The 26,675-nt window shown below is 48.1% G+C and overlaps 2 protein-coding genes across 2 annotated transcripts in view; one reads left to right on the top strand and one right to left on the bottom strand.

Moving 5' to 3' along the window:
- The window catches only part of LOC144127734 (protein ced-11-like), a 105,755-nt gene that overhangs the window by 73,292 nt on the left and 5,788 nt on the right, over positions 1 to 26,675 (bottom strand). The window lies entirely within an intron of this gene.
- On the top strand, positions 11,329 to 13,073 carry LOC144127787 (uncharacterized). Its single transcript, XM_077660695.1, has one exon. The coding sequence runs from the start codon at positions 11,340 to 11,342 to the stop codon at positions 12,507 to 12,509; it is 1,170 nt and encodes a 389-aa protein (XP_077516821.1). The 5' UTR covers positions 11,329 to 11,339; the 3' UTR covers positions 12,510 to 13,073.

Raw genomic sequence — 26,675 nt, 5'->3', positions numbered from 1 at the left:
TGTTCCGGCCTTTATATTAGTTTCATGCAAGTTGGTTATATGTCAAGCAAAGCAGAAGATGTGAGAGTCACTCTTGTTGGTTCTTTAATATCATTCTTACATCAGTAAACACTTATCAATTGTTCAAGTTCCCGTTTTATAGGCAAATCCCCAAGCATGTTAATGTTTAAATCACCGCCAATGATTACATGTAGCTTATTTTCACTTGAAAATGTTAGCAAAGATTCCAGAAACACTACAAAGTTTTCAACATTCCGAGTTGGCGGGCGATATACTAGGCCTATTAAATATTTTTTCAACTACCAACCAAACTTTTTAGTCTTCATGAACGCAAGTAAGAATTTGTCACTTGGTCACAAACAAGGCGATTCTTCACCATCAAGGACACTCCTCCTCCCCGAGAGGTGGTTCGGTTTAACAAATAAGTGTTGTAAGAAGGGAAATGTCATCAATGCACATCGTATTAAAATGAGGAAGGGAGAGAAAGAGGTACCCACAAAACATCTGGTTATGACGTTCAACTCCAGCACACTCCCCGAGTCTATAGAAGCCGACTATCTCAAAATAAACGTGAGACATTACATACCAAATCCGCGACGATGCCGAAAATGCCAACGGTACGGTCCTGGGTCGCAAAGCTGCCGTGGCCACAAAACTTGTGCTAAATGTGCCTCAAAAAAACATGCTTCCGAAAACTGTGAAGGAGCAGCACTTTGCTACACAAACTGCGAAGGTAATCATCAAGCCTATTCAAGGCCATGCCCATCTTGGAAGAACTAAAAAAGAGATCATCGCAATGAAGACAAAACAAAATATAACATTTAAGGAAGCACGACGACTCATCCACGCAAAGAACAGCTTCAACGTTTCTACAAAAACAAGCAGTGCCTATGTGGCGCGCAGGGGCAGTGCACCACAGGACACTCCGGCATCTGCCCAGCCAGGGCCATCCGCGCCCTAGGCAGGGACAGCGAATACTGCTCTGCCATCTCCAAAGCAGGGAGCACCGGCCCATGGGTCGGCATCCTGCAGGACTTCCCCCCCGCCAGGGAAGGCCTGAAACAAACACATCCGCCGCTTCGCGGTCCTCCAGCACCTCTGGTGAGGTGATGGATACAACTCCGCCTGCTTTGACATTTTCAGAAGCGCTAAAACACCGAGGACGCAGAGGGAACAGACAGGGACGAGCGCTACTTCCAACTGTTTATTTCGTAAAACCGCAAGTGCTTTAAACAGTTCTCGAACGCTTTTATGACACGGCAGTAAACTACACGTGCGAGAATACACAGTATAGCTACCGAGACTAAAAGAACCAAGGAGATAAGTGCACGATTACGTTGATACCCTGAGGAAGGCGAGTTCTTTTTTTGACAATGAAATGGACGGTGAGCTTACACAAGTGCTACCCAGTGATGCTATGTTCTGTGCTTCTATAATCTCTCGGGTTAGTTGATCACGACTACGTCCGATGATGTGGCACTGATTTAACAATGGAGCACAATTGCGGCACTTACTGCAGTGAATGGCTAGGTTGCTTCCGAAGGAATTTTTAACATTGTTGTTGTGCTGGCGTAGCCGGTCATTGAGACAACAGCCCGTTTGCCCAACATACTTTTTGCCACAAGATAGAGGGATGCAGTACACAACACAGTCTACAAAGTCCACGTACGCTGTTTGGTGTTTGATACCACATAATTGTTTGACAGAAGAGTAGGGTTTCGTCAGCTTGCAAAGCTTGTTTAGCTTGTTAGGGGCCGTGAAAACAACTCTAACATCTGCTTTCTGCGCTACCTTTTTTAGGTTGTGTGAAACAGTGTGCACGTAAGGGAGCACAGCAACCTTTTTTCTCTCACTAGACTTATTTGCGATTTCGTCGCGACCGTTCAGCGCAGAAAGCAGATGTTAGAGTTGTTTTCACGGCCCCTAACAAGCTAAACAAGCTTTGCAAGCTGACGAAACCCTACTCTTCTGTCAAACAATTATGTGGTATCAAACACCAAACAGCGTACGTGGACTGTGTAGACTGTGTTGTGTACTGCATCCCTCTATCTTGTGGCAAAAAGTATGTTGGGCAAACGGGCTGTTGTCTCAATGACCGGCTACGCCAGCACAACAACAATGTTAAAAATTCCTTCGGAGGCAACCTAGCCATTCACTGCAGTAAGTGCCGCAATTGTGCTCCATTGTTAAATCAGTGCCACATCATCGGACGTAGTCGTGATCAACTAACCCGAGAGATTATAGAAGCACAAAACATAGCATCACTGGGTAGCACTTGTGCGATGACCCCCATAATGCGCAGGTCCACACGGGACGGAGAGGCAAAGAGACACCGTATGGCTCAGTTTAAACAAACAGGTATATTCAATAATTACACATGATTAGGATTATACATCAGAGGCTGGGGCGTCCGAGCTTACGTGCCGACGACTTCATGGGGGCGATGGAGTGGCTCCGGAGTTGGGCTCGAGCGGTTGCTGGCAGAAGCTGCACGCCGACGGGCTTCGGCGCTGAAGGCCCTCTTGGCGAACGATGTCGTCCTGAGCGTGCTTGCAGTAGAATTTCAATAGTCGTCCGTTTCTTCGAGGATGGTTCACAAACCCTTCCTCTAGTGTCGTTCGGCTTGGAAGATGAACAGGAGGCGAGCTTGTAGATGATGACAGCAGAGCATAATTTTACAACAGAACAAACTTTGCACTTCTTTACTCATCGACCGGGCAGGTTAGTGCCTAAGTAGCATCACATTACATGCTAAGCATGGAGCCCCAGCTCAGACTGGACTGCATCCGTTTACATGTGCTTTTAAGCACTTGATTAACAAAGGACTAAGGGCGGTCATTTCCAGTGGCCCGCCCAAAGCATCAATTCTCCAATCCAAAATAACATGCGAGATGGGCACCACCCCTTTGGGTTGGGCTTAGCCTCGAACCCAGAGTCTGTTAACAATACAAACTAAATAAACAACAAAAACGCCACCACTCTCTCTCAAGTGAGAGTATACACAGGCTCTCTCTTCGGAGCTAATTCACTAGCGCCTGTCTTTCCACATTCTTGGCGAGTACTGCCTGTCCGCCATGACAGGTGTCCGTCGCGGCCCTTCTGGGAAGCTGTGGGTGCCTTCCCGGCGATAGCCCATGACAAAGGGGGGGGGGAGGGAAAGAATGTCGTCTTCGCGGTTTCGCATAGCGTCGGCTGTGGTACGGCGCGCTCTGGCCCGCTGACAGCTCCCTTGTCCTGGAATGTAACCGGAAATTGGGGAGGATAAAGCCTGTTTCCCCGGGGCGGCGGCGGGACCGGTTTTTCTGGTCGTCACTCAAAGAGCATGGCTGGGTAATTGATGATGCCGCTGTCACGGGTCTCCGTCTACGCCGCGCCGTCGAACGTGGATCCTCGTAGCACACACGGAATGTCACACTTGTGTAAGCTCACCGTCCATTTCATTGTCAAAAAAAGAACTTGCCTTCCTCAGGGTATCAACGTAATCGTGCACTTATCTCCTTGGTTCTTTTAGTCTCGGTAGCTATACTGTGTATTCTCGCACGTGTAGTTTACTGCCGTGTCATAAAAGCGTTCGAGAACTGTTTAAAGCACTTGCGGTTTTACGAAATAATCAGTTGGAAGTAGCGCTCGTCCCTGTCTGTTCCCTCTGCGTCCTCGGTGTTTTAGCGCTTCTGAAAATGTCAAATCTGCACCAACTAGCCCGATCCGCTACCCGCCTGCTTTACATCGGCGGAACAGCTCTCTCGAGCGAAAAATAGACAGAGCCCTCATAACGGGCCCAGAACATAAGTAACCCTCTTATCGTTCCCAGCCCAAAACATAAACATGGCTTTTTTAGTTTAGTGGAACTGTAGAGGCCTGTTGAGAAATTACAGTGACATAACAAATATTTTATGATCAATGTTACTGTCACAGAAGTGGCGGCATCGGTTTCACTTATGTTTATATAAAATTGATGCGTCCGTGTTTCTTTACAAATATGTATGTCGATGCAGCCTCTGTCTACGAAAGAACACGTGCACGTGCACGTCGTTTCGGTGGTAGTTTCTGGTAGTGGTGCAACTCCTTCGCACTGCAGGTGCGGGAGCGTACGGGATGCTTGGGATGGCTACAAGGGAGTGAGGGCTGACTCACCTCCCCCGGTTTGAAGGGATTAGTGTTTCAGACGCGCCCGCCGGGGTCGCGTTTGGACTGATTGTCCGGCGGTCAGCTCTTGATCGAATGCATCTGAGGATTGGCATTCTTGACCGCCCGTCATCTGCGCGCCCTCGGCGCGCTCAGGGGGCCTACGTGACTTTTTTTTTGTGTGTGAAATACTTGGTGCGTTTTTCGTGTGTGCTCTTTTTTTTTTTAACACTGAGTGCTTCATCCGCTACCGACCGAAGCCTTTAAGAAGGGGTCGGATGGGGACAAGCTTCAGTGCGCTCCGCGGAGAGAAAGCTGCCACACGTGCTCCCGGGACCCCGAGCCGCGGCACCGCATTCCTGAAGTCGCCCAGCCTGTGCCTTTCTTAATGAACTGCCGCCCTGCTCCCCGGTCGACTGTATATTCGCTCACCTTCTGAACTTTCTTTCCAACTGTCGCCGTGATCTCTAACTATTTCTTAATCCCATGTGTAACTTAATTTATAGTACTTATTGCAATGTGTGTTTTTTCCATAAGACTGCGGTAATTGTTTTGTAAAATCTTCATTACTCTTTTGTCAAAGCTGTAGTATTCCTATCATCGATCTGATAAACGTTGTTTTGTTGTTGTTACCTCCCAACACGTCTCTATCTCATTCACTACGTTTGCTTACCGGCTACGCCTGGCATCGAACGGCCAACCCCCCTATTGCCATGACTCGGTGATAACTTCGCGGGATCACCGAAGCCGTGACAGTTACCCATAGCCTTATGTCTTCAGGAAACCAATCTAGGTGCACAACATATGAATATCCTGAAACATTCTAACACTTTTAGACGCTATCCCGAGCAGGCAAATACTCTCGAGAGGCGTCGCGATTGTCGTTCAAAGCGGCGTCCCTGATCGATAAATCAAAATCAAAACAAATCTTTAAGCGGTTGCGGTCAACATTATCACCCATAAAACAATTACTATCTGTTCTGTATATATTCCTCTAGATTGTAAATTAACAGTTCATGATCTACAAGAACTCATCGATGAACTTCAAAAACCATAGATAGTAGTTGGGGATTTTAAAGCTCACTCCCCTTTTTGTCGAAGCGAGCCTTGTGACTCTAGGGGCAAAATAATTGAAGATTTTATCCTCACAATTTTTTTGTCTTTTAAATACTGAAAAGGCCACATTTTGCTCCCCTACCTCGGGGAAAAGGACCTGTTTAGATTGGTCTTTTTGTTCAATTTCTGATTTAACGATTTTAAATGGAATATCACTGACAACCCTTGTGGTAGCGATCACCTCCCTATACTGATGATCACTTTAGCATCTCCACCGAAAATAATATCAACAAAACCGTGAAGCTGGAACCTGCATCTAGCAGACTGGCAACTTTTTAGAGCAAAAGCCACTTTACAAAATATAGACTCATAAAATCTCAGCATCGACGAGATAAACGAAAAGTCACCAATTGTATCGTAACTGCGGCAGAATTGGCTATTCCGCAGTCTTCCGGAGTGGTGCGACAAAACCACAAAGTGTGGTGGACGAAAGACTGCAAGGCAGCAAAAAAAGAACCAAATAGAGCTTGGGGTAAATTTCGCAGGTATCCGACACATGAGAATCTCGTAAAGTTTAAAAAGGCAAGAACTAAAGCTCGGTACATCCGTCGCAGTTCCGAGAAAGCCTCCTGGCCGAGTTATGCATCATCTATAAACAGTCAAATAACATCTAAAAAATGTGGGAGCAGGTTCGAAAATTATACCCGTGCTACACGGGCGCTTCGAATGCCTTCCAACCTAATGTCATTCGGCTCCACTGCCGAACTTACGCTGCTACACGAAATTTTTCGGCGGCATTCGGTTCAGATGCCATTCGAGTCGACGGAGCTCCGCGGAGACATTCCAGATTTTGGAATGCCTTCGAAACGCGAACACAGCACGAACCGGCCAATAGGCGTTGCCGCCGCCATCGCTTCGCACCGCCCACAGCCGCGCGATTGATTTCTGCTCTGTGGCTGCTCATTTCGATACCCGCTGCTGGGACAAGGGAGAGAGACGCTGAGCGGACGCTGAGCGGACGTGTTCCGCATGAGCTCTCGCCTTGAGACCGTTTTTCGGTGGAACGCGCTGTGCCTTGGTCTTGCTTTTTGTGGAATCGTCTGCAGGAAGTTTCCCTGTACCTGTGGACACCATATTTTGGCAAGTGTTCCCCCTTTTAGCGGTTTTCTTCACGATTTGTACTCGACCACGGTGCGGCAAAATTAGGCCTAATCTATAGGCCGAGCCGACGCCTACGGCGCCGGGCTCCAGGGCCGTGCCTTGTGGTAGTGGGCCTTTGCGAGGCTAAAGATGATGGAGTACTCCGTTGAGGGAGAATCTATAACGCCCGAAGAATTCGAGGCGGGAGAATGGGCCTGGGTTTTGAAGGCGCAAGATCGCTTCAAGAAGACTGTGTACGGGGACCACACCGAGAGTAGGCCTACCGAGAAACAGGCGGGCAGCGACGGGCGCCAGACGCACGGAGCAGCCCAAGTCAAGCGGGGGAAAGCGCCGGTGTGGAAGAAACGGGGACCGTTTCTTCAGATGCCAGCCAAGGATTTCAAGGTTGTGTGCCGGCCCAAGAATTGGGACTTGAGCATAGTGACGCCGAGGGAGCTCGGATATGCCCTGAGAGCGGCAGCGAAGCTGACGAACGCGACTGCGGTGGAAGAAGACCTGGTGCGGGTCAATGAGAGAAACAACACGATGAATGGTGAGCACGCCGTGTATGAATCGTAGTGGGGCATATGCGAATGTCAAGACGCTCAAGCTGGGCGGTCGTGACCTTGCGGTTTCGGCGTACGTGGCGGCGCCGGAGAATTCTGTGCGCGGAGTAATTTACAATGCGTACAACGGATGCCCACTGGCAGAAATTCGCGCAGGATTCTTGAAGAGGAATGAAGACATGGAAATTTTGGATGCCAGACCTTTGGGCAAGTCAAAGGCGATTCAGATCACGTTCGGGGGGAAGCGCGTTCCCCGGCAAGTCATCTATTGGAACTGTCTGTACGCTGTGATCCCATATAGAGAGTTAGTCGAGACCTGCTATAACTGCAGACGAGTGGGACATCGGGCGGACGTTTGCTATCGTCCGAAGACTAATTTGTGTCGCCGCTGCGGGAAAGAACATCCTGCACCACCGGAGGGAGAGTCGCTGACCTGCACGCCGGACTGCATCGTGCGTCATGGGGCGCACAGCACGGGAAGTCGGAACTGCAAGTTTCGCCTAGCCCGTCAGCAGCCGACGGGTCTGCAGCAGAGCAACGAGGACAAGAGCCAAACGGGCAAGGAGGAGCGGCGTTCGAGGCCCAGGAAGCGGTCATCTAGCGGTGCGAGAGGCGATAGCAAGAGCAGGGACCGGTCAGCTTCCTTCCCGCCACTGCCCGGACCCGAGCCTGGCAAAGGAGGAAGGCAAGGTTCCGGTCATCGAAGAAGCCCAAGTGCCACGAGGAAAAAGGTGAGCTGGCCCAACGCGGGCTCCCAAAATGAGACTGCTCGAGAGAAGGAGCTAGAAAGGCAGGTGCTGCAGCAAGCCGAAACTATCAAAAAGATGGAAGCTAGGATAGCAGAGATGGAACGCGCGCTTAAAACCGGCAGAGTAGACAGGGTACAGACGCCGTTGGCCCAAGCCCCACAGCAAGCGGCGCAGGCGAACGCTTCTCGCGTGGACGATAACACAGCTATGGAAGTGGAGAAAGTGGAGAATCGGGGGACGGTCAAAAGGCCACCTCCGGCAGATGAGGGAGCTCGTGCAAAGAGTGTAGCAGAAACTTCGGCGGCGGACATGCCGCAGCCAGTATTTACAGTCACTTGTCTTAAGAGAGACATGCTTACCCTTGCGGAGAGAGTAAGAAAACTGGAAGAAAGACAGGATAGGCTGGATCGCCGGGTCGACAGGATAGAAGCTAGACTAGGCAACATTGAGGAGCGTCTTGACGCCTTCACCAATGACATGCGGGGTTTCCAGACCCAGGTAATTGACATGTTTAAACAGCTAAATGCTATGCTAGAGGTTAGATTGCCTCCCGTAGTCGGCCAAGAACCGATGTTAGTGAACCTAGGGCTTCACCATGGCCCCTCGCCAGCAAATTGAGGTTTGGCAGTGGAACTGCAGGGGCTTCCGTCGCAAGCGGGGGAACCTGCAGTTGCACATACAAAATCTGGATAGTAAGCCGGACATTATAGCTTTGCAGGAGGCTAGCGGCTCGGTGAAATTACCAGGATTTAAGACATTTACACCACCAGAGATTGATCGAGGGGGCGTATTGAGCGTCTTCACGGCCGTGTTAGTCCATCGCAACACCACAGTGATTCAGCATACCATAGATAGCAGCAGGGAGGACTACGTCCTGCTGGAGATTTTGCCCAAAAGAAAGGACGATAAGAGTCTATTTGTTCTTAATGCATACTCTTCTCCAAAAGATAAGGGGGTGGGCCTGCCAGACCTTCTGATAAAGACGCAACGGCTAGCGGCTAGGTCTCAACTCATCGTGGTGGGAGATTTCAATGCGCCTCATCCGGATTGGGGCTACATCCGAGCCAGCCCGAAGGGAAATAAGCTTTGGCAGGTTGCCCAGGACCTGCGATGGACGATCTTAAACAACCCGCTAGATCATACCAGGATAGGCAACAGCGTAAGAATAGACACCTCTCCAGACCTCACATTTGTGAATGGTATCAGGGATGCACAGTGGGTAGACACGGCACAGCCACTGGGAAGTGATCACTATATCCTTTCCACGATATTTAGTGCTGCTAAGCACAAAGACACGGTGAAAGGAACTCGAGTGACGGACTGGGACCGATTTCGGCAATACAGGAATGACATAGTGAACGGGGAAATCGAGGACTTAGGAGCCTGGATTGACACGCTCAAGCAGGCCGTGAAGAGTACCACAGAAGAGGTTCCGACGGAGGGGGAGGGCTTTACGGCTGACTCTAGATTGTTACACATGTGGGAAGCACATGCGAGTCTCCTTCGGAGGTGGAGGAAACAAAGGCATAATGGTGTCCTCCGTAGGAAAATGGCCAAGCTAGAACGACAAATCGAAGCCTACACATTGGAGTTGCAGTGTCAACAGTGGGGGCAGATTTGTGGCCGGATGAATGGGCAATTCGGATGCAAAAAAACATGGCAGTTGTTGAGGCACCTTTTAGACCCGGCCGCAACCAAATCTGCGCAAAAGGGGCAAATGGCTAGGCTAGTGCATCGGTATCAAGGCACGATTGGGGAATTCATACATGAACTCCGAAGTCGTTACATAAACAGAGAGGCGGGCGGTTGCTTGCCGGATTACTCGGGAGAGGAAAACCTTGAATTGGATGCAGACTTTACGGTGGCGGAAGTGGAGTTTGCAATGGGCCAGCTTCGTACCACGTCAGCAGCGGGTCCGGACGGGGTTACTAATAAAATGCTGCGGAACCTGGATTTCAAGTCAGTGGGGGCACTCACGAATTTGATGAATAAATATTGGGCGGCCGGGGAGATTCCGCCAGAGTGGAAACATGCTAGGATTACATTTATTCCTAAACCAGGGAAGAAGCTCTGCATTGAGAATCTGCGTCCCATCTCGCTAACGTCGTGCTTGGCCAAATTGATGGAGCATGTGGTCTTGAACAGGCTTCAGGGTTATGTAGAGGACAATGAGTTGATACCTGAAACAATGGTTGGCTTCAGGGCTAATTTATCGACGCAGGACGTCATGTTACAGCTCAAAAAAGACGTGGTTGATCCTGGGTACGGCACGGGCACCAAGGCTATCTTGGGGCTCGACCTCACTAAGGCCTTTGACAATGTTACCCATGAGGCAATATTGAGAAACCTATCAGACATAGGACCGGGGGGTAGAACCTTCCGGTACATCAGATCGTTTCTGGAGGGTAGGACTGCGGAGATTGTAGTCGGAGAAATGAAATCGGATCCCTTCCCATTGGGGGGCAGGGGGACACCGCAAGGGTCGGTATTATCGCCCTTCTTATTTAATCTCGCCTTGGTCAAGATACCACCCAGGCTGCAAGGAATATCGGGACTTAAACATACATTTTATGCGGATGACATTATTCTATGGGTAACAAGAGGCAGTGACGCACAGTTGGAAGAAACTCTACAACAGGCGGTGGATATTGTGGAGGAGCTAGCAGGGGAAGCAGGACTCTCGTGCTCTCAGCCCAAGTCCGAGCTTTTTGTTCTGAGGGATAAACCAAGAGGGATACATCCGAGGCACTATACGCCGCCACCACCTTTAGAGGTGAAAGGGGGGGGAGTACCGGTCGCTGAGGTCCAAACGATCAGGATCCTGGGTATGTATCTGCAGACTAACAGGAAGAATAGCGAGTCCTTGCAAAGGCTTAAAAATACGGTCAATGCTACCGTGCGGCTAATGAGGAGAATCGCCAATCGTAAGAGAGGTGTTAAGGAAAAAGACTTGTGTAAGCTAGTGCAGGCATTTGTGCTCAGTAGAATAGTGTATGCGACGCCTTATTTGAAGTTGGACGCGGCGGAAAAAGGAAAGGTGGAGGCTATGATTAGGCAGGCGTATAAAGCGGCCCTTGGGTTGCCTCAAAATGCGTCTACCGAAAGGCTGCTGGGATTAGGGGTGCATAACACCCTAGAAGAACTACGGGAGGCGCACTTGGTGATGCAGCTCGGTAGGCTTTCAAAAACAAAAGCAGGAAGGGACATATTGGAAAGGATCGGCATTGGAGTTGACGTTCCAGCCGGTGACACGAAAATTCAGATGAGGCGGGAAATGCACAAGGGCTTGTACATAAAACCTTTGCCCAAGAACATGCATCCAATACATCATGGGCTCGGTGGGCTCGGTGGCTGTGCCACGATGCGGTCGCTTACCCCGTTCTGCCTCGCCATGCAGGTGATCGCTCCCCTCTGGATTACCACGCTTTTCCCCGCTCCTCTTGCTGCCTGTCCACCGGACATCTCGCCGGAATGGACGCCCGCTCTCAACCGAACCGATATGTGCCAGCCTTGCGCCATCACCGCTTCGCCCGATCGTGCGCTGACCTCACCAGTGCACTGCACCCTCGACAGACAGTTGGAAACACCATCGCCATCAACATCCTCTCCCGCTCCAGCTTTTAAGCAGCTTCGGCCACCGGCGTCACTTTGTGGGCTCGGTGGCTGTGCCACGATGCGGTCGCTTACCCCGTTCTGCCTCGCCATGCAGGTGATCGCTCCCCTCTGGATTACCACGCTTTTCCCCGCCCCTCTTGCTGCCTGTCCACCGGACATCTCGCCGGAATGGACGCCCGCTCTCAACCGAACCGATATGTGCCAGCCTTGCGCCATCACCGCTTCGCCCGATCGTGCGCTGACCTCACCAGTGCACTGCACCCTCGACAGACAGTTGGAAACACCATCGCCATCAACATCCTCTCCCGCTCCAGCTTTTAAGCAGCTTCGGCCACCGGCGTCGCTTTGTGGGCTCGGTGGCTGTGCCACGATGCGGTCGCTTAACCCGTTCTGCTTCGCCATGCAGGTTAGTAAGCCATGTTGTCTTTACGCTAAGAAATCTAGTGATTACTTTTTGATACAGCTGCCGAGCCCGCAATGCTGCCTTGCCATTGTCACTGAGTGTTCTGATGTCATTATTTCCTTGCTTTTGTTGTCCGGCGACATAGAGACTAACCCCGGCCCTGCCTCACTCGAAACTGTAGTTACGGAACTTAAAAAATTGTCCGCCGGTCAGTCGACATTAATCGCGGAAGTTACAGACATCAAAAACCAGTTACTAACAACAGACAACCTTATTTCTGATCTAAGCAGGCGCATCAGCGCTCTTGAAGGTCATTATCAAACCATACAGTCACTACGCACAGAGATAGAAGGCCTAAGCACTCACACCACCCAGGCAACTCGCCAGCTCTGTGATCTCGAGGATCGCATAGACGAAGCAGAAAACCAATCACGAAGAAACAACCTCATATTCTACAACATTCCGGACCCTGACCCATCTGAAACGTGGGCCGACTCTGAAAAGCTACTAATTCGCCATTGCTCCGAATTTTTGGACATCACCCTCGACCCCAAAACAATAGACCGCACTCACCGTCTTGGGCGCCACGAACCTGATCGCTGCCGTCCGTTAATTGCCAAATTCGCACTTTTCAAAACGAAGGACGAAATTCTAGCTAATGGCCGCAAATTCAAGAACACTGACTACTCCGTCGGTGAAGATTTTTCACGCCGCGTTCGCAATGTGCGCAAACATCTAGTTACATTTGCCAAAAGCAAGACTAACCGTTTTTCTTTGCGATACAAAACCCTGTTCATCGGTTCCCGACGATATATCTTCGACGAACCATCGCAATCTGTAAAAGAGATACCATAGCGGTTGCTGCGCCGCCAGCCCCCAGCCGCTCATGTACCTACCACCCCCCAGCCTAATCTTTCCTTTTCGGCGATTTTCACAAACATACGTAGTTTTCTTCCGAAACGTGAAATCATCTCCAATCTTGTGTGTTCATCTGCTAGTAACTTGCTGATACTTACCGAAACATGGCTCACTAATGGCATCACCGATACTGAAGTTCTTGCTGACTTACCGAATTTTAACCTTCTTCGCAAAGATCGCACATCCGCTCGAGGTGGAGGCGTTTTCATCGCAGTTAGCAATCAGTTCTCGTGTACAGTTATTAATATTCCATCAGACCTTGAGATAGTATGGCTACTTTGTCGCGCTGCGCCCCAAACCGTACTGCTGGGCGTTTGTTATAGAGCGCCAAATACCAACTCCGATTTCTCTCGAATTCTTAACGACGTGATCAGCCAATTAACGAGGAAATACCCAAAAGCGCATATCATTCTTTTTGGAGACTTCAATTTTCCAGAAATCAACTGGCAGACACAGACAGCTGTCGGCAACAGGGAAGCGAATGATTTTATCGAGGTCTGCCTAAACTTTAACTTAACTCAAGTATTATCTGAACCGACCCGCGGTGCTAACATCCTAGATCTAATCCTGACTACCCACCCGGAAGCCCTCTCATCTATCACTTATCTACGCGAAATCAGCGACCATAAAGTAATCCACGCCACATTTGAGTTCCACCCATCACGACGCCAGAATCAAAACAAAACTATTCGCCTCTACGACAAAGGAAACTATGAAGCCTTTAGTCTTGAATTAAACCAATATCTCACAACATTTGAAGCATCTTTTCACGATAATTCAGTAAATGACAATTGGTCCCGTTTTAAGAAAAAGGTTAGCGAACTAACCGATAGATACATCCCCAAAATAAGCTTCCACTCGGACCGCCAGAAACCATGGTATACCAAAACGATAAAAAGACTCGACAATAAAAAGAAGCGCCTTTTCCGTGCGGCAAAATTAAAGCAATACGCTAAAACTAAATATGCTAAAACTAACCATGCTAAAACTGCATCCTAACGTCTTATTGTGGATCGAAGAATTCCTTTCTAAGCGCTCCCAGTTTGTTCTCGTTAATAGCCAGAGTTCCAACCCTCTTCCAGTAACATCAGGCGTACCCCAAGGTTCTGTACTTGCTCCCCTCCTATTCTTAATCTACATAAACGACTTACCCTCAAACCTGGTTTGCAATGTTCGTCTGTTTGCAGACGACTGCGTTATTTACCACACGATCTCCAACACCTTTGACCAATCACAGCTGCAAAACGACATTGACACAGTGCATGCCTGGTGCGATGACTGGCTAATGTCGCTTAATCCTAATAAATGTAAACTCGTATCTTTTCACCGCCGGCGTAACCCCCATATTTTCTCTTACTCCGTTGCTAACGTTCCACTAGAATCTGTATACTCATACAAGTACCTAGGTGTCACCTTGTGCCAGGATCTCTCCTGGCGCTCTCATGTAACGAACATCGTCGCATCAGCTAACCGGTCATTGGGTTTTTTGAAACGTCACCTACGGCACGCCCCTCAAAGTATTAAACTTCTCGCCTACCAATCACTCATTCGACCAAAACTAGAATACGCATCTGCTATCTGGAGCCCGCAACAAGCATATCTCATCAGTTCACTAGAATCTGTCCAAAATCGCGCCACGAGGTTCATTCATTCTGCCTATTCATACGACATCAGTGTATCGTCACTTAAACGACAATCAGGTTTATCAACTCTTGCCCATCGTCGTCGCATTGCTTCTCTTAGTCTGTTTCATAAGTTTTTTTACAGTTCCCTCGGACAACCACCCTACATCACACCGCCCGCTCGCATATCTCATCGCACCGGCCATCCACTGCAAGTGTCATGCCAACGCCCCCGCACCGTCACTTTCTCCACATCCTTTTTTCTTCGCACTGCTAAAGACTGGAATGGCCTTCCCCACGACGTTGATACCATCACCTGCCAATCAAGTTTTGTGAACAATTTAAATATGCATTTCATAAATATCATGTAAGCAACCATATTCAACCCATATTTGTACTCCCACCCCTTATGTAACACCCCCAAAGTGGGGTCTTTAAGGTAATAAAGTGAAGTGAAGTGAAGGACCGCAGGAAGGCAAGAGCCAAAGCTTTACATGCTAAGTACGGGAAGTACAACGGGGCAGTCTATGTAGATGTCGCCGAGTATAAGGACAAGGATGCATTTGCAATTGCGGTGGTGGACGGGCGAGGACGCTTGATCGCCTCTGGATCAGTCAAAACCCGCTCCCCAGAAACTGCTGAGGAAGCGGCGATAGCACTAGCTATGACTAGTAGTAATGCTGACCTGATCTTCAGCGATTCAAAAACAGCCATCCGAAATTTGGCGAGGGGCAGAATATCTGTCACAGCGGCGCGGTTGCTGAATCGGGCCACGGAGCGAGGGATTACGGAGACGGAAATTGTCTGGGTACCTGCACACTCTGGGAACCCTGGGAACGAGACGGCTCACATGAATGCTCGAGGTTTCGTCAGCCGAGTAGGTGAGCTGGACGTCCCGGGAAGGTCCACGAGAGATGGGCTGGTATCCTTTCATGACATTACTAATCATTTCAGACTTGAGCGGAGGATTTACCCACCCCCGGACAAGCAAATGGTGAAGGCGCAGGAATGCGTCTGGCGACGATTGCAGACTAGATGTTTCTTCAACCCATACGTATTGAGCAAAATCTACCCGGACATTCAGCCGGAGTGCAAATGGTGCCACGAATTGGCAACCTATGACCACATATTATGGAGCTGTAGCATAGCACCGCCACCGGCGGACATTATGCGTGATCCTTCCCTCGAGCAGTGGGAGGCCGTGTTGGCCAGCTCAGACCCGGTCGTCCAGACCAGGGCCGTGGAGTGGGCCACCCAGGTCGCCGTCAGCCATGGGTTGATGGCCATCTGACACGGAATCGTCCACACATGCTCTCTGACGAAAATAAAGTTTTTCCATCCATCGATACCCACTGCTCGCTTTTTCCTGCTCTTTGCTTAGAAAATAGTTCGTGTTCTGTCTACGTAAGTGCTTGAAGGTAATAGTACACCAATGAACATTTACCGCATGGGTATGAAATTTCTACAGCAGTGCGCCGATGAGGACGGCTGCACTCATACTGTTGTTTACATCGCTGCCTACGACCAGCTAGCACTCGTTTTCATGACATAAAACGCATTGCGCGCTTTAGTTCTATTAAATAAGCTCATATCATGTGTACCGGTTTCACCCGTGCTTGTTAACGCAGTGCGACAATCTGGGAGGAAGCGCCGATACTATCGCTCGCCTGAGAAACACTTGACAGCCGGGCTGCTGACATCGCCTACGACCGGCGCTTGTCGCTAATTGTCCCGACTTCCTCCGACACGATCAGTAGTTTATTTTAAACTGCTTTATTCAGAAGTATGATTGGGGACCGTTGGCGGTAATTGAAAAGGCATGACTTGTTGTCCACAAAATAGCAACGGCGATGACTGCTCCTGACCGTACTGCTCGGCGGCCTGGGTCACACCGGCGCTTCCCGTTCATCGTATGCGCGCCCTGCGATGTGAGCAATAATTGATTTCTGGTCACTGTTGTCAAAACTACACTCGTTTATCATTTGCATTCGCTTAAACTTGTGAATTCGCTCTTCGCAACCGCCAAATTCACAGGTGTAAACCTGCGGACTCACTAGGCCTAGTCGCCGCGGAAGGGAAGGGAGTCGCCATCGATTAAAATTAAATTGGCAAGCGCTTATAGCTGGTGAGTGTTGTTCGAGTGTGCACATGTGAAATATACCCGTTAGTTTCGCTTGTCAACGATATTGATAAGGTAGAAGGGCGAATATATTCACACCGTCGCCTCATCAGCGTGTTTTCCCTCAGCGGCCGGCCTGCCGAGGACATGAAGGCTGACCGTCCGCCGTTCGGATTCGTCGGTGTCGTTGGCCTCAAAAACTTGTCCCACTACAATCATATATGCTGCTGTTGACCTTGTCGTTGTCGCACTAGTGTGACCACCGCCGCCGTCGTTATCGTACACTTAAAACGAGCTGAGGAATTTTCAAATGCGTTTGGAAAGCGTCGTGTAGGGCCGCGGAAGTCCGTCGAGTCCGAATGTCATTCGACTCAGATGTCAATCGAACGTGCCCGTGTAGCACAGGTATTAAACGGCAACTTCTTGCCGTTCACAGTTCCTCTTCTGACAACACTTGGCACAGAAACAACCATAAGAGAACAAGCACAAATTTTGGGTGAACACTTCGCTGTAGTTTCCAGTTCATCACAAAATACGCATTCATTTAAAAACACAAATATAACCGAAAATCAAAGGCTTCTTATAAGTGGATGTGGAAAAGAACAATGCAACAATTTGATTACTCTGCAAGAAATAAATAGAGTACTGTCTGCCGAAAAAAAACTGCTCCAGGACCCGACTAAATACCTTATGAAATGCTTCCCAATCTTTCTTAGCCTGCTGTAGAAGCACTTTAAGATTCTTTAACACAGTTTGGATATCAGGGAAAATACCTGAAGCCTGGAAAAAAGCTCATATTGTACAGTTTCTTAAATCCGGGAAAGAACCAACCTCCCCCAGAAGTTACAGGCCCATAGCCCTTACCAGTGGCCTCGCCAAATCTTTTGAAAGTGTCCTCAATATAAGAGTAACTTTTGTCCTTCAAGCTTGTGAACTTCTTGATATCAACCAGTGTGGTTTTAAAAAGGGATGCCCAACTACAGATCACTTAGTTCGTCTAGAAAATACTGTTAGAGAAGCTTTTGTGCACAAACAACACTGTCTTGCAGACTATTAGAAAAAAACCTATGACACAAAATGGAGGTTCGGGATACTTCAAGACCTTGCCGAGCTTGGCATCGGTGGCAGGATGTTGAACTGCATAAAAGACTTCTTGTCTAGCCGCTCGATTCCGGTACGCCTAGGCTCAGTTGTTTCAAAAAATTTTATTCAAGAGACTGGAGTACCGCAAGGATGTATTTTAAGCCCAACACTGTTCGTTGTTGAAATGGATTCTATTAGGAAAGTTATTATTATGCATTATGCATTCTGTCTATGTTGACGATCTTCAGATAGCATGTACATCCTCCAATACATCTACATGCGAAAGACAAATACAGTTAACAATAAAAAAACGCAACATGGGCCGACAGAAATAGCTTCCGTTTTTCTTCACAGAAATCAGTGGCCTTACTTTTCTCTCTAAAACGGAGCCTACAAGCAGATCCCACATTGAACCTAAACAATACTGAACTACCTGTAAAAAATGAACACAAATTCCTAGGCGCAACTTTCGGCAAAAAAACTTACTTTCCTGCCTCACATAAACGGGCTGATAAAGCGTCACAGACTTTCAACATACTGAAAGTCCTTTCACGCGAAGACTGGGGTCTCGATCGGGTATGCCTTCTACAAATTTATCGCTCTGTGCTACGATCCTGCTTAGACTATGGTTGCATAGTGTATGGTTCAGTAACGCGTCCTACTTGAAACGACTAGATCCAGTGCATATTTTGGGTTTTCGTCTTTCCACTGGCGCATACAGGACGTCACCCATAAACAGTCTTTATGTTGAAACTAACGAACCGTCCTTACATATAGAAGAAGCATGCTTACATGCTCATGCATTCTAAAAATTCGTTCCCTACCAAAACATATCTGTTATGAAATAGTTACAAAGCGCTCATCGAGAACACGCCTTAACAACAAACCACACACTACCAGGCTACTACTCTTGCGTTTGGATAAGATGTACCACAATCTCGCCATACTAGATACATTACCTAGCATTGCACACAGACGAGATCCATTGCCTCCATGGTACAATTTTCCTGTGATATGCGATTTTACCCTTACACAGTTTCACAGTAGCCTATATACTCGGCAACAACATATACGGAAAGAATTTCTAGCGTGTTTAAAAGCTCCTTTATGTCACCGTAGTTAATTATTAGTCCTCGGCAGCTCCACTGTGTAAGGATTGCCACGTTTGACGAGTGTAGTTAAATAACTTAGGATACCGGTTTTTTGTGAGTGTCAATACTGGGGTATTCTCTTTAATTTTTCTCTTTACTTTTTGTGAGTGTCAATACTGGGGTATTCTCTTTACTTTTTCGCTCAAGGGAGCTGTGCCTCTGCTCCAGTGGAGGCGATATCTGTGTTATGTCCATCGCCTCACTAGAGGCCCGGGACACCTGCGGTGTACCAGCGGGTGTGCGGTTTGGGGGCCTCTCCCGACTCGGGGCAGCCTTGCGGGCGCTTTTTCACAGCTGGGAAGGTAGCTTTCGCGGCGTCTGCCGGGGGCAGGGGTGGCCCTGCCTCAGGCTTTGCCTGGGCAGTGGCTGAGGCTAGGTGTGCTGTGCCGCCCCTGTGCACCATATCGTCGAAATTTGTTTTTACTGTGAACTGGAAGGCTGATGGGAGTCGTTTTCGTGCTTCTTGGTATGTTATGTTTTTCTTTGTTCTTATTGTAATTATTTCCCTCTCTTTCTTCCAGGCCGGGCACAACCTCGAGTACGCGGAGTGATACCCTTCGCAGTTCGCGCACAGTGGTGCAACGTTGCACTCCACAGATTCATGATAGTTTGGCGAACATTTGGCTCATGTTTGGCGGCCGCGAAAGGTCTATGAGCCACGGCCAAATCTTTGAAATTTGAAGCATCGTCGCGGATTTTGAATGCATGGCCTTATATTTATTTTAAGATATCCTACTTCTATGGTTTCGGGAAGTTGGCTGTAGGCAAAGGTCAGGACTATGTGTTTTTCGGGGATTTCCTTGTCGTCTTTTCGGATTTTGATACGATGGACTGCGATGACATTCTGGTCTTTCAGACCCTCTAACACCTCTCCTTCAGAGTGGTTCAGGAACTCATGCTCAGATAATTGCTCCTTTGACTGTGTTCAGTGATCGGATGGTAGTTATACGGATACACGGATGTCTCCAAAGGACTCTAAGATAGGGAGTTTTGAGAATTGCGCTTTGTCTCGGATTTGGAGAAGGAGGTCCCCCCGCTAGTTTCGTCTTCTTGTAGCCGATGCCTAGGACGTCAGTAAGAGATTTAGAAACAATGAACGGAGACCTTGTTCTGGCTGTTTGCTCTGCATCTTCACTATGTACAACATGACACCTAGGGAAATGTTCTTTTGTTTTTGGGAAGAATTGGGAAGTTACGTCATCAGTCCGCACTCCTATTAGAGCGTGATCATTTTGTGAGGGAAGTGGAGCCATAAAGTGTGTTTCATGTGCGGTCATGATGCCAGCCGCTCACCATGGAGCCCAACGAGGGGACGGGACAGGAACTTGCAAGCAAGTCCTGCCCACGCCAACTGTACACCTCAACTATTACCAAATATGACAAAACTAAGGGTAGTTGGTCACACAGGGTTAACCCTCACCGCCAGGAAGAAGGAAAAAAGCAATTAAGAGAGAAGACAGGAGAGTTGTGAGAAAGAGATAGGAAAGTGAAAGATTAACGGAGGGGCAGGAAAAGGCGACTGCCGATTTGCTCCGGTCGGGTCAGCCCGGAGGTGCCGTCTACAGGAAGCTGGGGCCAAAGTGGTTTGTTGCCTCCGCAGAGAGGCCTTAAAGGTCCAAACGCTCGGCATCGGCTCAACCACCAGGGGTTCCCTTTTCCCCGGACACGGCGATGCCACGCACGGCTAGGCGCGGGTGCTCGGGTCCGTGGTGATGCACCGTTCACCATAATCCCCTTGCGGGAATGTCCCTGCGGATGCACGGGAACCTGTGGTGTCGCCACTCACCAACGCCTGCAAGCTGCAGATGCCCCCCCCCCCCCCCCCCCCCCTTGCTCGGCGACTGCAACTTGAGTCCCGCGCGTGTCGGCAAGGCGCCTGGCAGCGCATCTACGTGGTTTTCCGCTCCGCGCGTCCGTTTCACCGCACGTACCAGAACGATTTATTTAACGGGCAAAGCGTCGCGCCGAACGGGTGATGGCGCTCCGTGTTCTCCCTGGTAGTGCTGCAACAAGCTGTAGCGTTCCACTCTTAAAGGCGAGGCTTAAGCGTCCTCCATTTCTTTTATAATTTACATACCATTCCATTCAACTGTGCTCTCGGGTGAACATGGCACTTGTTCACATTTCAAAGATCCTGAATTTTTAAAGAGAGCAGGTGTTTTCAAGAAATTGTAGATTTAGTAAATTACAGTACTTTTATTACAACAAGCACATTTTTAAACCAGACTTATGGCGCTCTCTCATTCCTGAGAAGAAGGCTGAGGTTTTTATGTGACTAGTTGGGAGCCTCGACAGCTTTGCCCAGCATATGATGGTTCCAGAAGCTAGCCGACTTTCATAAAACCTTTAATTATTGGCCAGTTTTAAATGTTTTTCGTTTGCATCACCAGGTACTAAAGATAACGTTCTAAGCATTTTATTCCTTCTTAAGCTTTCTCTTCTTCATTATTATTTGATAACTGCAGGTGCACTGCAGCTAAAACTACAGCGAAGAGCGGTTGCTGCCCAATCCTTCCCTAGATGTGTCCCTTGCTGAGATTGCTCATGGCTTAAGCACAAATGCATTGGCGGGCACGACACCGCACGCTGCACCATGCTCAACCTGCTGCTGACGTTACAGGTTCTGCTGTTCTGGCTGTCTGCTGCTGAATGCCCCTTCCCTCAAGTCCCGTCAACCGTTCACGGTGCGGAGTGCGCAGTCAATGACCGTGTGCTCGGCACGGTACCCAACGACGCTCCAAACCTAGCCCACATACCGCTGCTCGCCTGGCAACCCATTCCTTCATCGACGTCATGAATCACCGGACCCGCCCACGCAGTATATATACCGCGACCCTCCGCAGATCACCTGGGGCACGACACCGCACGCTGCACCATGCTCAACCCGCTGCTGACGTTACAGGTTGGTTACCTGAACAATTCCATTGAATGCAAAAGTAGCAACCGCTGCCTTGTAGCGGTGTCCTGCCCCTATGTGATCAAGTGGCGTAGCGCTGTGCAAATTTGTTGTGACTGTATATTATCCCACCTGTTATCCCAACTGGTTTTATACCTATCAGGCGACGTGGATCTCAACCCAGGACCACCGACATTATTTGATAATTCATCCGTTCTAGAAGCCCTCAAACGCCTTGAGGACACACAGGTCAGCATGTCAAATGAGCTAAAAGAACTTAAGGCTACGCAAGACAACCACGAAAAGCTAATATCTGAACTAAACAACCGCATTTCTTTGTTACAATTTGATCATAAAAAGGAACTAGCAGATTCGAAAATAGAAAAAACTAACGAAATAAAACGTTAGCTTGCAGTCCTTCAGGCCGCCAATATTGACGCAAGCAATCGTATGCGAAGAAACAACTTACTTTTCTTTGGCCTTAAGGACTGCGAGAAAGAAAGTTGGGAAGAGTCTTAAAAACAGGTAGGAGCCCTTTGCTCTACTGAGCTCGGTGTGGAACTAGACACAGGTAGTATAGAACGTGCGCATCGACTAGGAAAATACTGTACGGATAAACAGCGCCCAATCATTATTAAATTAGCTCATTTTAAAACTAAAGAAAACATTGCCGTGTGGGCCCAAACTGAAAGACACCGTCTACGCAATCAGACAAGACTTTGCCCCTGAAACTCGCCTTGCTCGTTCCAAACTTCTGCAGTTCATCAGCCCCCAAAAATGTGCCTTCAAACTGCGACTTGATAAGCTGCATGTTGGAAAAACGTGCTTTACGTACAACCCCACTACTGACACGGTGATGGAATGTACGGCACGTGTTCTCAACGCTGATGGTAGTGAATCACGCGCAACGAATCATATTCACAGCAGACGTCCTCCATCTTACCTCGACATCCATATCGCATTTATCAACATAAGGAGCACAATTCCAAAGCGTGACCAGCTTAGCTTCATCGACGACATTGACGCGCACATTATCATTCTAACTGAAACCTGGTTAACTGAAGATATCCTCGATAACGAAGTATTTCCAGCTAATCTTATAACTTCACCACGTATCGTCGCGATCGCAGCAACCGTAGAGGGGGCGGTGTTCTAATAGCTGTAAGAAATACATTATCATCATCCTTAGTGCACCACGACGACGTACTCGAATTATCATGGGTTTGTGTTCATACCTCAACTGTGAAAGCTATAATTGGCAATTGTTACCGGCCACCCAATTATGGGCCATCTTTCATCAACTCACTCTACCGTAGTTTATCGTATATCAGGGATAACTTTCCCAAATCACCAATTTTTCTATTTCGCGATTTTAATTGCCCCCATATTAACTGGCGTCTACTTAGCGTACCTGGTAAATCGCAGACCAGTGAGCCCAAGCAATTCCTCGATCTAACCCTTGATTTCAGTCTCCATCAAGCCATAACACTTCCGACGAGAGGAAATAACACCCTTGATCTCTTGCTGACGAGCAGTCCTGAAGACATTAAAGGTGTAACGGCTCTTCCTGGACTCAGTGACCATGCACTTCTATACATTTTCATATCACTACTGCTGAAAGTTAGATCAACCGCTGAAAAGATAATCTTCAATTACAATAAAGCGAACTTCGATGCCATCAACGCGGAACTTACACGGTTTTATGAACATTTCTGTGAGTCTTATATATCAAGAACAGTTAATCATAACTGGGAATTGTACAAAACAGCAATGATAAACCTCAGAAACAAATACACTCTAAAAATAAATAGTAGGTCCGATCATAGCAATGAGTGGTTTACCGTAAGCCTGAAACGCCTCCTAAACAGGAAAAAGCGCCTCTATCGATCAGCAAAGAAATCTAACTCCCCTATTACATGGGACCGATATTATCAATGTATAAAAACGTACATTGAAAGCTTAGCTGCTGCAAAAAAAATAAATTCTTTTCCATCGATCTACATAGAATCCTACAGTCGAACCCCAACAAATTCTGACGCATTCTATCCCCTAGGTCTCGCCCGAACCAAAAAGCGCTTATGGGAACTGATGGAGAATCAGTCGAACCAGATCAGTGTGCCAGCATTTTGAACAGCTATTTCGTCTCGGTGTTTTCTTCTGTAAGCAACTCTACCGCCATAACTTCACCAGAATCCTCATCAGTGGCGAAGCCTATGATCCAGGTTGATACCAACGGTATCAGCAACCTTATTGCTACTCTAAAACTGTCTTCGTCAGCAGGCTGTGATCATATCAATAGTAAACTACTAAAAACAAATCAACGACTTCGGCTCAGATACAATTAATCTTTACTCAGTCTTTACAATCCGAGGAAGTTCCGGATGATTGGAAAATTGCACAAATCATCCCAGTCTTGAAATCCGGTGACCGCAAATTAGCCTCCAACTACCGTCCTATTTCTCTAACCAGTGTGCCATCAAAATTACTCGAGCACATTATATCCACGAACCTAATGACACATCTTGAATCTAACGACTTTTGTTATTTGCACCAGCATGGTTTTAGGAAACACCTTTCTTGTGAAACCCAGCTTGCTGAGTTCATACACGATTGGCTCGAATCCATGGATGCCAACCTCCAAATAGATGCTATATTCCTCGATTACTCCAAAGCATTTGATCGGGTCCCGCACAATCATTTACATTTAAGGAATACTCATGCCGCACTGAAACATACAAGAATTCTTTCTTCCCCCTTACTGTGCGGGAATGGAATGTCCTCAAAGCGAATATTGTAGAGGCTTCTACTGTGGAGTCATTTACGGAGTCGCTTAGGAATTCGTAACAATTTTGCAGCATTCAACATTTTCCTTTTTTTTTTCCCCAGTGCTCATTTTGACGCCAGGCGTCGTCTAATATTGTATAATGTTGTTTCTTTTCGTCGTTAATTTTTTCGGTATTGCGTGCTGAGTTTCGTGTACCTCAGGGAGGTTTTCTTTTTGTCAAAGTGTATTTTACACCCACTCCTGCTTAAGGCTTTGCAATAAAGCCAGCAGTCTTCTGTAAATAAAAATAAAAAAAAAACTTTCATCACTAGGAATACCCGTCAACCTAATCCGTTGGATCGAAAATTTTCTTTCAGGGCGCAAGCAGTTCACTTCTACAAATGATAGCCACTCTCCTCTTTCCAATGGGAAAGTCTCCTCTTTCCAATGGGACATCGGGAGTCCCTCAGGGCGCCGGCCTGTCACCACTACTATTCCGAATTCGCATTAATGACCTCCCTTGCAATATAAAATCAGAATTACGGCTTTTTGCCGATAATTGCGACATATACAGAGTGATTAGGGCAACCAACGATTCATCTTTGCTTCAGTCCAATCTTGACACTCTTTCCTCTTGGTACGATAAATCCCTCCTCTCCTTAAACATTAACAAACGCAAATCCATGTCGTTCACCAGAAAACGCACCGTGAATCTGCATCAATACAGTATTGGCTCATTTTCCATTGATCCCGCATTATCCTACAGATATCTTGGCCTCCATCTAACGCCATCGCTATCATGGGTAACTCACGTTCAAAACATCTGCGCTGCAGCCTCTCTCACACTCGGATACCTGCGCCGTAACTTGAATGCTGCATCCGCCAACATAAAAAAACTAGCATATATAACATTCATTCGCCCAAAACTAGAATATGCCTCATCCATTTGGCACCCATCACAAGCGTACCTCGCCGCTGACCTTGAAGCCATACAGAATCGCGCCGTCCGATTTATATCATCTTGCTATTCAAGGAAAACCAGTATCACCGCGCTGAAAGACTCCCTGGACATCCCATCACTCGAGTCACGCCGCATTATATCTCGCCTCTGTCTTCATCATTTCTACTATCACCCACGCACGAGACACGAAAAGCTGCAACCCCCGCACAGGACGTGTAGCCGCCTAAGCCATGACCATAGCATTGCACGCATCAAATGTCGCACCTTATCTCTAAAGTCGTCATTTTTTTCCGGGCGCGATAGCTCTATGGAATGGCCTGCCAAATTCCATCGCATCATGCACTAACTGCAAATCATTCCAGGATAAACTAAACGACTATTTTTCATGAGGGCAAAAGGTTCCTGCCATATTCAATTCGGCACTTTGAACAGCTGACTATTTTTACTTATTTTTACTTTTTTTCTGTGTGACGCCTTTTCACTATATTTTTATCTGGTTTTAATTGAGGGTTTCATATATATATATATATATATATATATATATATATATATATATATATATATATATATATATATATATATATATATATATATATATATATATATATATATATTGTCAAGGCGTTTATTTGAAGCACAGGTCGGTTGGTCTTGGTTGACCGCGACACGACGGGCACACTCACAGGCGTCGTTCGAAAAACCCAGCTGCACTTCGTCTGCTTCTTCGTTGTCCCGCTTGAACTCGTCCGCTTCTTCGCTGCGCTGCGCCTGTCGGTCCCATTACAATTACTCTCCCTCCGAAAAAGGAGCCATCCTGGCGACTTACGGAGAGGAGAGGATGGGCGGGCCATAGTAAGGCTTGAGGCGCTCAACGTGCACAGTTTCGCGCCCCCGGCGACGGTGGTTCGAAGAGGGAACGAGCGGCTCAACGATATAAGTCACCGGAGAAGTTTGGTGGACAACCCGGTAAGGTCCGTGAAAGCGAGACAGTAGTTTCGTGGCGAGGCCGGGAGTGGAGGAAGGCACCCAGAGCCAAACGAGGGCGCCAGATAAGTATGACACTGGACGGCCCGGGGATTCCCGACGGTGCTTCTGATCCCATTGTTGCTGTGTGGTGAAAGAGCGGGCAAGTTGCCGGCATTCTTCGGCATACATGTGAGCTTCGGAGAGTAAGGTGGTCTCGGAAGGGTCAGGGTGATAAGGAAGGATGGTGTCCATGGTGGATGTAGGCTCCCGGCCATATAAGCGGAAGAAAGGAGAAAACCCCGTTGTCTCAGTAGCTGTGTTATACGCGTACGTGACGAACGGGAGCACTTGATCCCAGTTGGAGTGGGCGGTGTCAACGTACATGGCGAGCATGTCACTCAGAGTGCGGTTGAACCGCTCAGTCATGCCGTTGGTCTGGGGGTGATAGGCGCTGGTGTAGCGATGAACGATTTGGCATTGCTTGAGCAGTGCCTCGACGGCGTCCGAGAGAAAAACACGGCCGCGGTCACTTAGAAGTTCT

This window comes from Amblyomma americanum, chromosome 4 (genome assembly GCF_052857255.1).
Source record: "Amblyomma americanum isolate KBUSLIRL-KWMA chromosome 4, ASM5285725v1, whole genome shotgun sequence".
In the NCBI taxonomy this organism is placed as follows: Eukaryota; Metazoa; Arthropoda; class Arachnida; order Ixodida; family Ixodidae; genus Amblyomma; species Amblyomma americanum.
This window is presented reverse-complemented; position numbering and strand designations above follow the sequence as displayed.

Excerpts from the sequence above, each read along its gene's own strand:
- LOC144127787 (XM_077660695.1), top strand. The coding sequence starts at position 11,340 with ATGCAGGTGATCGCTCCCCTCTGGATTACCACGCTTTTCCCCGCCCCT.